This window comes from Vigna unguiculata, chromosome 4 (assembly GCF_004118075.2).
Source record: "Vigna unguiculata cultivar IT97K-499-35 chromosome 4, ASM411807v1, whole genome shotgun sequence".
Taxonomy (NCBI): Eukaryota; Viridiplantae; Streptophyta; class Magnoliopsida; order Fabales; family Fabaceae; genus Vigna; species Vigna unguiculata.
In genome coordinates this window covers 23,391,949-23,405,150 of record NC_040282.1, presented here as the reverse complement: position 1 = coordinate 23,405,150, position 13,202 = coordinate 23,391,949, and the positions used below count along the sequence as shown (strand labels likewise).

General features: G+C 28.4%; 1 protein-coding gene across 5 annotated transcripts; it reads left to right on the top strand.

Annotated features, from left to right (window-relative positions):
• The first annotated feature begins 4,302 nt into the window (after positions 1–4,302).
• Positions 4,303–12,936, top strand: LOC114181321. 5 transcript variants are annotated; one of them, XM_028067744.1, is made up of 16 exons: positions 4,303–4,508; positions 7,172–7,288; positions 7,882–7,979; positions 8,320–8,406; positions 8,500–8,623; positions 8,716–8,802; positions 9,560–9,847; positions 9,934–10,260; positions 10,442–10,584; positions 10,667–10,864; positions 11,012–11,102; positions 11,193–11,358; positions 11,674–11,784; positions 11,867–11,966; positions 12,397–12,481; positions 12,649–12,936. In XM_028067744.1, exons 2-15 carry the CDS (start codon positions 7,178–7,180, stop codon positions 12,425–12,427), a joined length of 1,962 nt encoding a protein of 653 aa, XP_027923545.1. In that variant the 5' UTR covers positions 4,303–4,508; positions 7,172–7,177; the 3' UTR covers positions 12,428–12,481; positions 12,649–12,936. The 5 variants fall into 5 exon arrangements, with proteins under 5 accessions (XP_027923545.1, XP_027923544.1, XP_027923546.1 ...); XM_028067743.1 differs by having other exon boundaries at positions 7,169–7,288; XM_028067742.1 differs by lacking the exon at positions 4,303–4,508 and having other exon boundaries at positions 6,954–7,288.
• The last annotated feature ends 266 nt before the right edge of the window (positions 12,937–13,202 follow it).

Genomic DNA, 13,202 nt, shown 5'->3' with positions numbered 1-13,202 from the left:
TCTTTTATAAACAAATTTATAACATGACAAATTTATAAAAATTTAAAAGAAATATATATATATATATATATATATATATATATATATATATAAAAGCATAAAATATCTACGCATATACATATAATATATATACATAATAATATAATATATATTATTATATTTATATTATTATATAATATAATATAATATATACTTAAAATAAATATATATCTATAAAAAAAATATATATATATATATATATATATATAAACATAAGATATCCACACATATAATATATATACATAGTAATAATAATATAATATATAATATATAATATAATATATATAAATAATTATATATATATAAACATAAGATATCCACACATATAATATATATATATATACATAGTAATATAATATATAATATAATATAATATAATATATATATATATATATATATATATATATATATAACATATTTCTCATTCTCTTTGTTTTTTGTTATACACTTTGTTTACTCTCTCAATTGTCTGGTTTGTTTTTCAAGATTTAATTTTGAAGTTAATTTTTCTTCTTCTTATTACATAATTTTTACTCTCTGTACATGGTTATGTTCAAATAGGTGTTCCTCAATTTCATTCTATGAAATAATTTTTAGGTTACACATTTGATTATCTTTATTTATTTATTTATTTTCATGAAAATGTTTGACTCTTATTTTGTAGCTCTTCTTTTTGTTACTTTGGTTATACACTTTTTTACTCTCTTTTAATTGTTTGGCTTGTTCTTTAAGGTTTAAGCAGATCTTCAAGGTACTTTTCCTTTTATCATAATCTTAATTATACATTTTTTTTTCCGTTATGTTATGTTCAAATGGATATTCTCAAATTTGGGTCACACATTTAATTATCTTTACTCCTTTATGATAATTTTATTTATTATTTATTTTTTGTTTCATGATAATGTTTAATTATTTACTATAGAGGCTTTGATGTGTACAAGAAGTTGGATATGGAACTCAAACCATCTAGGTAAATTACTCAAATTTATTAATATTTTTTGTTAGTATTTTTTGTGAATTCTCATCTAATATTCTACATTTGGTGTTTGTAGGTGTTAAAAAATTAAAAGGAAAAGATGTTCTCATGAGTGAAAATGAATCTGATGTAGAAGGTACATTATATTCTAGTAATTAAAATTTTCAATTTCAATTATTATATCATATCTAATTTTTCATTTTTTTCTATGTGTAGGTGGATCGAATGCAAATGAAACCACTGATCATTTGTAAAATTAATAAATATTTTGGTTATTATAAAATTTTAGTAATGTGTAATTTTTTAGCTTTTATATAATTATTTGAATTTTATTTAGTTGTTATTTGATACTTTAATTTGAGATTTATACTATTATAATATTTTTCTTAATATTTGACATCATGAAAATCAAAAAGAGTATGTTATTTTAATATTGAATATTTTGATAGTATCATGATTCCGTTGGTGTGGTTTTTAAATTTTTTTTATAAAAAATATTTAATTGATATATGAAACAATAAAAAAATGGGTATGGGTATGGGTATAAGAAAATACCCGTTACCCGGTGGGGATGGGGATGGGTCAAAAGTTGTATACCCGTTGGGTTTGGGGATGGGGATGGGGATGAATTTTTATTATGGGGATGTGGATGGGATCATGATACCCGTACCCGCCCCGCCCCGTTGTCATCCCTAACTATAATGGAAGTTTTTTTTTTCTTCTTTTTTTTATTTTATTCTTTTGTTTTTTATTCTTTTTTCTATTACCTTTTAATATAAAAGCGGTAAGAAATTGTTCAACATTTCTACGTTAAAACTTTTTTTATTTTTTAATTTTTAACTTAATTAAAATAAAATGAAATAAATCTATTTTTTTTTATTTTTTTGACTCATATTTCTAAAAATTACTTAAACACCTATATTATTATTCTTTTTTAAACAAAATTTAAAGAAACTTTTTTAATCAATTTTATTTTTATAAGACAATTTATTTTTATCCTTTTTAGTTAATATTTATTTTTGGATATATTTTCTTAAAAATAATTTTATTTGTCCTTACGAAATTGGGTGTTGACAGCCCCGACCCGTTTATAAACGTTAACGAGTATTAAAATACCTGCTACTGCTATCCATAGGTGCTAACTATCCGTCACAGATTTTATCCGCAGATATCCGCAGATATCCGCTAGCACGATTTTATCCCTACTTTTAACCTTCTTTAAGATACACTAGTAAACATTGATATTTTAAAATATTTTTTTAATATATCAATATCAATACATTTTAAAGATCAATAAATAAATAATATAAAAAATTCAATAAATATAATGCTTTCGTTAAGATTAGTTGTAAGACCCAGACAACGAAAAGAGGTTGTTTGTAAATAAATATTTAGAGTCGTCACCATAGCTTATATTAGAAAATTATGAAAAATCATAAAGATAAATCAAAAGTCGGCGAAAGCCAAATTTTTTGTTCAAGAGTCAATCACGCGTAGAGAAGATATTAAAAGCTACAGCTCTCACCTAGAAGTGGTACCTTTAATTAAATTTACAAAATGAGATGTTTTGTTTTAAAATATTTATTTTTTCAAAAAAATTAGAAATTATTGAACAAATATATTTTTTAATGAAAATAACCCAACAAGGATTAACCTTAGATTTACGTATTCTCATTAATAAATAAGAAATAAGGGACTAAGTAATTCTTTGTTAAAAATATGAGAATATTTGTTTGACTTTGATAAAAAAAATTTGAAAGTTTTCTTTCTCATTCTTTTTTTTTTTGAAAATTAGTATGCGACCGACTTGACATCAACGACCTTTGTTACATTTTTCATATTTTAAAAATAAATATCATGTGAGGCGAGTGAATAAAAAAAAAATAAAGAAAATAATTTTTTGAAATTATTATTTTTTATTATTTTAAAAGCTATATTTTCCATTTTTATTTCAGCTAAAATATTGTTATAAAAAAAGAAAATAAAACTAAAAAAATACTACAAAAACAATATAAATCAATTTGAAGAAAAGGTAAAATTGAAAAGTAATGAAAATGTATAAGTGAATATGTATGTGGGTGTAGAAAACAAAAGTTAAAAACTTGAAGATGGGGTATACGAAAAGAATCGCGGTGCAGAAAGTAAAATGCATCCAAGCCCAAATGCGTGCTTAATGAAATTACAGAAAATAAAAAAGATGGGGTTATTACATTGAAGAATCGGAGAAGTGCATGAAGTAAATTACAAGCCCAATTACTCTGGGTGCGAAATTTAACTATTGGAGTGCATGAAAAATAATAGAATCTGCCTAGCCCTAGAATGAGATGAAGGTGTGAGAGTTAATTATGGGTTGAAGAAGAAAATTAAAATATGCCGAATCCTAAAACCCAATTAAACGCCAATTTCTTCCCATTCTCATCTTCAACCTCACGTTAGAAGTCGAATTCCGATATATATATATATATATATATATATATATATATATATATATATATATATATATATATATATTTTATATATATTTATATATTTTTGTAATTCGAAAGTCTACAACTTTAACCGAATGTTGATTTTCAGAAATCAATATCCAAAAATAATTTTAGGATGTAATTTATATGGTTTTGTTTTAAATGGTCAAATAGTATTTTTGACATTTTAAAGGTATAGAAGAAATCTTTGGAGGTGTAGAAAGAAAGCCTCAAAGAAAAAACAATGGACTATTGAGTACAATTTTGGAAAAGGTGCAAAAAATAAAAACGAAAGTAGAAACAGAAATTGGCCTGCTGTTGCTAACCCATTTTCAAAATAATAAATAAAAAGACCACGAAGAAGAAAATATACAAACATAGATTAATATTAATTCTTACAAATTCTATATATTTTACTTTTCTCTTTTTGATTATTATTTTTTATTTTTGTAATTTAGTATAAAACTTTTGTAGAAAAACATTTTACTTTCTTGGACAAAACATGGTGTTGACATTAAGAAATTTTAGTATAAATATAAAAAAAAAGTTAAATAAGAGTTCATTTATATAAATAGAAGTATCTCTCTGAAAAAAGGAAAAAAAATAAAAATATAATACCAAAATTCATTCAATACAATGCTTAGTATTTGAGATTGGTAGTAAGATCCTCAATTTTTTTTAAATAAGATAGAGCTTTTATAATATGTCATTGATTAATTTATTAGTAAGGAGCTTTAGAATAAGTAGAAAATAATTAAATAGAAGTTTATTTATATAAAAGTCACTATCTCTCTAAAACAATATATTTTCTTTTCTTAGTGTCTCTCTATATCTCTATTTTCTCTCAAAACTCTCTCAGACCCTTTAGCTTCTCTCTCAGATCCTACTTATTTCTTTGTCTCTCTAAATCTCCAGCTTCTCTCTAAACTCTCTCAGACCTTACTCATTTGTTCGAAGATTGGAAGACACTAACAGTCTCTTATCAGCGAGAGCTACATTTCTAGCCGATCTAATCCTTGAACAAAGTAAGTTCTTCTTTTATCTCTTTTAGAGTCAGTTTGTGGTTCTGTTTGCATGTGAGATTTTAGAGTATCTGAAGAATCTCTAACCAGTTAGGATTAGTAGAGTGTGACCAGATCGTTAATCTGCATCTTCTTTATGCATATTCTACCATCTTGTGTTTAGGGATGCTCAGAGTTGAAGGGTCTCCTTTTACCCTTTTAGAGTCAATATGGATTTCTGTTTGCATGTGTGTTTTTAGGGTCTCTAAAGAATCTCTAACCAGTTAGGATTAGTAGAGTGTGACCAGATCGTTAATCTGCATCTTCTTTATGCATATTCTACCATCTTTGTGTTTAGGATGCTCAGAGTTGAAGGGTCTCCTTTTACCCTTTTAGAGTCAATCTGGAATTCTGTTTGCATGTGTGTTTTTGGGGTCTCTAAAGAATCTCTAACCAGTTAGGATTAGTAGAGTGTGACCAGATCGTTAATCTGCATCTTCTTTATGCATATTCTACCATCTTTGTGTTTAGGGATGCTCATAGTTGAAGGGTCTCCTTTTACCCCTTCAAGAGTCACTTTGGAGTTTTATTTGCATGTGAGCTAGTTGGTTTTGCATGTGGGGTTTTGGGGTCTTTAAAGAATCTCTAACAAGTTAGAATTAGCAGAGGGTGGTCAGATCTTAAATCTACATCTTCTTTATACATATTCTACCATCTTTGGGTTTAAGGGTAGTTGAAAGGTTTTTGTATTGTTCATATAAGGAAAGTTAATTAAATTAAATTAATGGTGTTACTTGAATATTCACTGAAAAACTGCTTTCTGAAACATTTGAATGAGGTGTGAAATGGGAATGATCTCTTTAGATCTATGTTTTTTCTCTCACTTTATTCATGTTTAATAATATTTTTATTACATTTCTATGAAATTATAGTTTTTTTAACTGCATTAAAAAAATATCGTGAAGCCTCTCAAAAATATTTTTAAAATGTTTTAAATCCTTTTATTACAAGTTAAGTGTCAAATTAATTTGAAAGAGTACGACGTTAATTGTAATTAGTAATTAATAAAAAAGAGACTATTCTTGTGACACAATTTTAATTGTTCGATAATTATGACTTTAAAATATAATAAATTTTAAGTTATATTGAGTATAAAAATTATTAACTATGCGTATCTAAATTTTATCTTTCTTATAAACTCTTTCTCTTGTCATTATTTATATTTTTATTCAATTTTTTGATTATATTTTTTTCCTGTAAATAAAATAACATAAATTCTAAGTAATCACAATTTCGAAAAGTAAGATTTTTTTAGTAATTGAGATATTAAAGTTGAACAGTGGAATCTTTACTATATTGATTATAGTGATGACATGTTTAGTTTGTAGATATAATATCTTTATAGTAAATTTACAAGATTTAGAAGTATTAAAATTTTATTTTAAGATATTTGAATATTATTGATGAATATCGAGTTATAATTGAATTTTGATTGAATTAGTAAAATTGAATTCATAATTGATGTAATTTATAAAGTAAATGTTTTTTCGATTCTCCTTTTTAAATGTTTTAAAATTAATTGATTACTCATATGGTCAATAATGTTATGAAACTGAATTTCTGAATTTTAAGTCTAGGAAGGTCACTTGGATAAAATGTTTGAAAAATGTAAACTTACGGTAAAAATAAACGTTAAACTTCATAGAATTTATAGATGATTGGTCTAAATTTTGGACAAATATAAATATGTATTATATATATTTTGTTTTATAACCCCAGTGTCGAATAATAATTGTATATTACAGTGATATAGGTTGTTACAATTATTATTTTTCCAAAAGTTAAGCACATGATTATTATTATTTTTATTTAAGTGTTATATTTCTGGAAATTTTTTATTTATTTATTATTTACAATGTTAATAATCACATTATTGTACTCTTATACATTTTTAATGTTTAAATAATTTAAAACTATATTTATTTATTGTGTTAAATGAAAAGAAAAATAGCAAAGTAAAAAAATACAGCTATTTTATTAAAATTAAGAAGATTTATTGTATTTTTTTTATTATTTAAAACAACCCTTATAAGATAGAAAAAAACAACGGAGAGACTAATTAAAAACATTTGATGCTTAATCTTTACACTAAAATGATAGAAAAAAGTTCTTTGAAATAAATTCACATAATTACGTTAAAAAGAGTTTCGTATCCGTTTCTCTTTTATTAATGTCACAAATTAAATTTTATTTATGTCACAATCAACGAAGTTGCTTTTATATATTTCAAAACAAAAAATTATTTGTCACATTTCCATTTTGTATAAAAAGAAAAGAAAGAAAATAGCTAAACAGTGCAAATTTGCAACCCTTCAAAGTTTTCGAAATTCAAATTTGGCCACACAAGTCAAAAATTGTTTTCGCCCTTTCTGTTCCCGCCACCCTCCATTGAAGAGGGAAATAAAAGTTTCCAAAACAGAGGGTGAAGGTGAAAAGTTTTACACAAACCCATATTAATGTCCGAAATTTCAGTGTCTTATTGCGGCTAAAAACACTTCAGCTTTGGTTTTTGAAACCCACCAACAAGCAAAAGTCTTCTTCTGTGTTGTTAGCTTTCACAAGCTCCAATGGCTATTACGGCATTTTCTAACTCCAGCATTGAATCTGGGTTCTCCCCTGCTCAGCAGAAGAACATGGAGCTCGTTGCTGCTGGTGAGAAGAAGCCAAAGAGGTGCAATTCTCGTGGTGTTCGGATTGTGGGAAGCAGAATCTACGATTCTGATAATGGAAAAACTTGCCACCAGGTACCTTTCTTCTTCTTTCTTTTTGTTCCTTTTTGACGGGATGAGATTATATAAGAATGTTGTTGTTGTATTACTCAACGTGTGTGAATAGGCTTGTATATAGACTTGTATATAGTTGTTTCATCTGAGTTAATTGTATTGAGTTTCAGTTTTCAATTGTGCTACATCTTTAGATACCTTTGTTGTTGCCAGTATATATATATATATATATATATATATATATATATATATATATATATATATATATATATATATATATATATATATATATATATATATATTTGAGCATTTGACAAGATGCATGTAATCTTGTAAAGAGATGTTATGCTGTAGTTTTGCTGTTACTTTTGTTTTTCTTTCTGTTTCTTCTTGTGAGGGTGTAGTAGTTTAAAGAGAGGGTGAAATCTGGATGTGGGTGCGTGAGGGTATGCGACAAAAGGAATTGTGGTTGATAGGTCTTATAATGATGGTGGTGATGATATCATTCAGTTTACTTTGTGTGTATCATTCGGTTTGTGTTTTTTTTTCTTTCTAGATTTTGAACTTTATTCGGATGATAACATTTTCGTTTGCTTTTGTTTTCTGTGTTGAAGTGCCGCCAGAAAACACGGGATTTTTGTGCTTCGTGCAAGAATTTGAAGAATGGGAAGCCCTGTTCCATTAAATTCTGTCACAAGTGCCTCCTCAATAGGTTACGTTCCGCACTATAGAACGTCGTGTTATCTTTTTATCCTTAAAAATGCTTTATTCTTTCTGAATTATTTTATCAATTTAAGCTTATTTCTGGCCATGCTTATGGCAAACATTTTTAACTTTTCAAAGAGTTTTCTAATATCCGTAGTTTTAACATAAAGTATCCAAATAAACCAGTCGTTAAAAATTTTGGAAAACCAGTTTTCGAATGTGTATATCACGAAGGAATTATCGTACTACCGCTGGTAGAATAAAACCACAAAGAATACGATGACAGAGTACCTTGGTGAATATTTGATTGTGTTTCCCCTTCTAAAGATTTTTCTATGGTGAATTAGGTATGGAGAAGATGCCGAAAAGGCAGAGCAGTTGGACAATTGGGCTTGTCCAAAGTGTAGAAACATTTGCAACTGCAGTTTTTGCAGGTGAGTTTCTTTTGTTTTTTGTTTTATTTCTTTGTGTGTTTTCAGTTGTTATTGTATCATGAGTTCATTCTGAAAGATGAGTGCTCCTTTTAGGAAGAAAAAAGGCGAATTACCTACTGGTCCACTGTTTCATACAGCTAAGGCAACTGGGTTTAAATCCGTGTCTGAAATGCTTGTTGCAAACACATCTAAGTATAACGAGATGGGATCCATCATGGTGAGTGTTTTGCTTTCAAAGCAAGTTTACTCATGTTTTCTGATCGAAGAAGCTCCTATGAATGCAAATTCACGCTTTGTTAATGATTTCAGGAGCATGAACACGTTAGTAGTTCAAGTTTTGATGAAGTGCTAGCTTGCAAAGGTGCTTCACCCATGAAACCAATTGCGTCGGAGAAGGTACCATACCTTTTGTTGGGTTAATTTGTGTTAGTTATTAGCATATACGTTTCACTCATTGGTGCATAGGGTTTATATGCGTGTGGTGCATCCAGTGAGAGGAGTTAATTTTTGCTGTATGCCTATGCAATGAATAGTTGAAATTGATTTACCTACATCTAATCTTGACATCCCTGTTAACTGTATGGTATAGATTAACTTTTCATACCTGTGATGCATTAATATTTTAAATTGGACTATGTATTAAAATCTTGTTACTAGATTTTTATATGCGTACTTTACTTGTGCCTATGTATCTCATCTGGACTTTTGTGTTTAAAACTTCTATAGTGTGTGTGCCTATATATATATATATATATATATATATATATTTGTTTATTTTCTTTTCTTGCATAACGAAGGGCAAATATCATAACTTGAGTATGACGTTTTTATTTCAATTTTATTATTGTTATCATACATACGCTTTCAAGAAACGAATTAAAGACTAGAAATAACATCTTGATGATGGCTCATCAATATGAATACAATCTATATGACCAACAATCTAGAAATCAAGAAAAATAAGTTAATAAAATAAAAGTAATTTATAATTATATTTTGTTTAATTCATAATGATGTATCCATTATTTTGTCTTTTTAGATAGTCATATTTACCTATATCATTGTGTCTTATGTGATGATACATGTACACATGAATCACAGCTTCTTATGCTCTGATGAGTTTCGTTGATGTTTTTTTCTTTCTTTTTTTCAGGACCTTGTAGTATTTCTCTCGGGGGAAGTGGAGAAGGAAAACTCTTCACAAACGAACAGTAGTTTACAGCTTGACCCCGTAAACACTCAGAGGAATTCTACCAAAATATCTAAGAAGACGGCGCGTGAAGAATTAAAGGAAATATGTAATGCAAAGAATGGTGATAATGCTGGCAAAAAGAAGAGCTACAAAAAGCGTAAAATTTGCCAAGAAGTTCCAAATGAGGAAAAAGGGAACGCAAATGATGACACCAGAGCTTGTAGCAAAGTCGCTGAAAAGGAAACAAAGGTAGATAGCAACCATAATTTTTGTCATAATAAAATATTGTTAGAACTGATGCTGAAGGAAAATCATTGTCTGGGGTGCAAATACAGGAACATAGAAATCATCACCTTATTTCTGTGGATCCTGCAAATGATTTCATTGATCCAATGACTTCGACCCCAAAGAAAAATGTGCAACATATGCACGCTGAAAATTGGAACTGTACTGTGCCGATAGATAGTTGTGCTGGTGCCGAAGTCCAAGTGGAAATGGCAAGGTTTGCTAGTGTTGGTATGAACTCTGTGATGGATAAAACTGAAGAGGAAATTCCTTTGCCTCTTGGAGCGGAGTTAACAAAAGTATTGGACATTGAGCTTCCACCTGAAAATGTTGGGAATGCACTGCAGCTCCTAGAGTTTTGCAGAGTATTCGGCAAGGTATGCCCCCATTTTAACTCTGTTGAGGGTGATATTTTTTGTGTAACATTAAATTATGCACTCCAGATATAATGGTGCATTTGTTACATATATACTTGTATTACACTGACTTATTTTGCAGCCATTCATAATTGCTTTATAAAGTCCTTTTTCACATTTACCTGTGTATAAACTTAATCAGGCTCTTGATTTGAAGAATGGAGAGGCTGAGGCCATGTTACGAGAATTGATACGTAAGCAAAATTTACGTCGAGGACAAAACAACTTGGTGGTTCAATTTCAAATTAGAATGTTGACCCTCATATTTAATGATTCAGAAAATGAGTGAGTTATTTTTTATATCTTTGATCGATTTGTTTGTTTACAGTTTGGGCAGTGATAATTATTTTGTATGACTTTGGTTTAGGTATCCATCCTTGACTGCCAGCGATGGAAGTAATTCATGGTTGAAAGCGCTGAAAGATTTAATAGCTGAATCTGATTATATAATGAAGGATTTTCCTTTGGATTGGCTTGAAGAAGGTGCAAGTGGATATCACAACTTGGATTTGTCTAGGAAGCTCACTTTGCTGAATTTTCTTTGTGACGAAGCTTTGGGCACTGAGTAAGTGTGTCAAGTATATAAGAAAATAGCTTTTTTGTGCATTTTGCTTTTGTTTTATTGTTTTATCACTTTTTCAATCCTTTTCTTTTCCCTATTGTCTTCATAATCTTGTTTTGAAGTGGTTGGAAATGTTCTTAACGTGTACAGAAAATTGAGGTGTTGTATTGAAGATCAAAATGCAAAACATGCAGAAGATGTGAAAGAAGCAAAATCCAAGGTTGCTGAAGCTGTGGACAAGGTAATAGCAAGCAAGGTTTGACGTTCTTTGTATCGAGATGTTTCTTGCTCTTATATTGTATTTGTAATTTTGTATGCATCCTATTTATAGGAGAAGGGTCTTAGGAAGAAATTGCAGTCAGAGACGGTTAACGGTATTATGCTAAAGGTGACTCCACTTCAAATGGAGAAGCATAATGCTCTACTTACAAAGCTAAAAAGTGAAGTGGTTCAAGCTCATGATGAGGTGTTGAAGTTAAAGGGTGCACTTCCAAAAGGTATGATATGATGCTCGTGAATTAATCATTATCATATGATGTCTAATGTTTTCACATAATACCAATAACATTCCGTTATGCGACATCCTATAAGGTTTTTAATTCCATTTGGTTTAAATTCACCATTTTCTTATGGAAAATTGATTGTTTGCGGCAAAGCATTTATTTTTCAAAAAATCTAGACTGGGAATTGGATTCACAGAATAAATTAATGCTCTTAAATGGAAAGTTTGGGTACATGCTGTTTTATATCTTGTAAGAATTTAATATTTTTGGCTATTGTAATGGTTATCATTTGTTTTTCTAATATTATAGAGAAACGTGGTTCTGATGCCATGAGAATAAAGCCCGAGTTTGTGGACAACGATGGAAAGGTATTTTGGAAGTTGAAAAGTTATAACGATGAAAGCAGTGTTCTTTTGCAAGGTAACTCTCAAAATCCAGTTGAAATGATGATACTATTGTGATTTGGGTTTTAGGAAGTTTTCTAACAGAAAGCAATTTGCAGATGTGAAAATGCAAGACGAAACTGCTTCTTCATCTGAAGAAAAATGGTTTGTTTATGGTCCTGAGAAGAAGGAAGAGGTTGATAAGTATATTCACTCAAGGTGAGTAAAAGATTGCTTTTGTGGTTTTGGATGTTGTACATGGCACTGGAAAGCTTGCATTCTTTGTATTTTGACAATAAACATGATGGTAAATAGTTACCAAAGCTAGCTTGAGTTTGTTGAATATGTTAGAGAAAAGTTATCATCCTAACAACCATTTTATCTATCAATTAACAAGTATTATGAATTTGAAATTGGATCCTTAGATATCATTTAAGATACTTGCAGATTGATAATGTGATATTTTCTAATAACCTTGATATGCAATTTTTAATGTTCTGTTTAGATGTTATATTTTAGTTCATTACATTTGTGGACTACGTCACAACTACTCAGTTGTTTGTGTCAATGGTATTGTAGTTTTCTGTTCTATAATTGATGCTCCACATGTGCAAGTAATAACAATGTTTCTTTTCTATCATTATTTCAGGGCTAAAAGACTCAAAAGCCACAAAGGTTAAGAGTAATAGCATAATTGTTGGCCAAAACGCATTGTTTGAGGTAGATTCATATAGGTAGGTCCTTTCACTCATGGAGTATTTGTGTTGTATTTATGAGTCTTATGTAAATTTATCTAATAATATTGTGTTAAAGTGTATTGCTAGCATATTTGTAGCTTGATTTATATTTTATTTGTTCTGAATATGTGGATATGATTAACATCGTGGAAAGTGTTTTGTAGGTATTGGTGGACATCTTTCTATGCTCGACCATTTTTGATTGAGAGTTGAGTAGGTTCCCCGTTTTTTGTGTTCTTTGTATAAATGGAAGCATTATTGTGATATACAATCATGTAGTACGATTGTAAAGTTGATGATAATGCTAAAACTTGAAAAAGAATATGAACTTGTTGTATCTTGTTGTAGTGAATAATAAAGCTAGAAGTTTATTTTTTATAGAAACAAGAGAAACATAGGTTTTGATGTAATTACCATTCTTAGTAATCTTATTCTTCATTTAACTAGTTAGATATGGATTGAAATCAATTGCAAAGTGATACATTCTCAATATTCTTAGGTAATTACATCTTTTACCTTAATATTTATTAACTTTATGTTTTCATTTAATACTACTTGCTATATGATTTTTTCTTAACCATACAATCTATCATATTATATATTATACATTATATATATATATATATATATATATATATATATATATATATATATATATATATATATATATATATATATGGGGAATTAGTTGGGAAAGTTGTTTATAATAAATAGTTCT

Coding starts and splice junctions, on each gene's coding strand:
- LOC114181321 (XM_028067742.1), top strand. CDS start 7,112: ATGGCTATTACGGCATTTTCTAACTCCAGCATTGAATCTGGGTTCTCC. Junction 10,865..11,011: donor GACGAAGCTTTGGGCACTGA/GTAAGTGTGTCA, acceptor TAACGTGTACAG/AAAATTGAGGTGTTGTATTG. Junction 11,359..11,673: donor AAAGGGTGCACTTCCAAAAG/GTATGATATGAT, acceptor CTAATATTATAG/AGAAACGTGGTTCTGATGCC.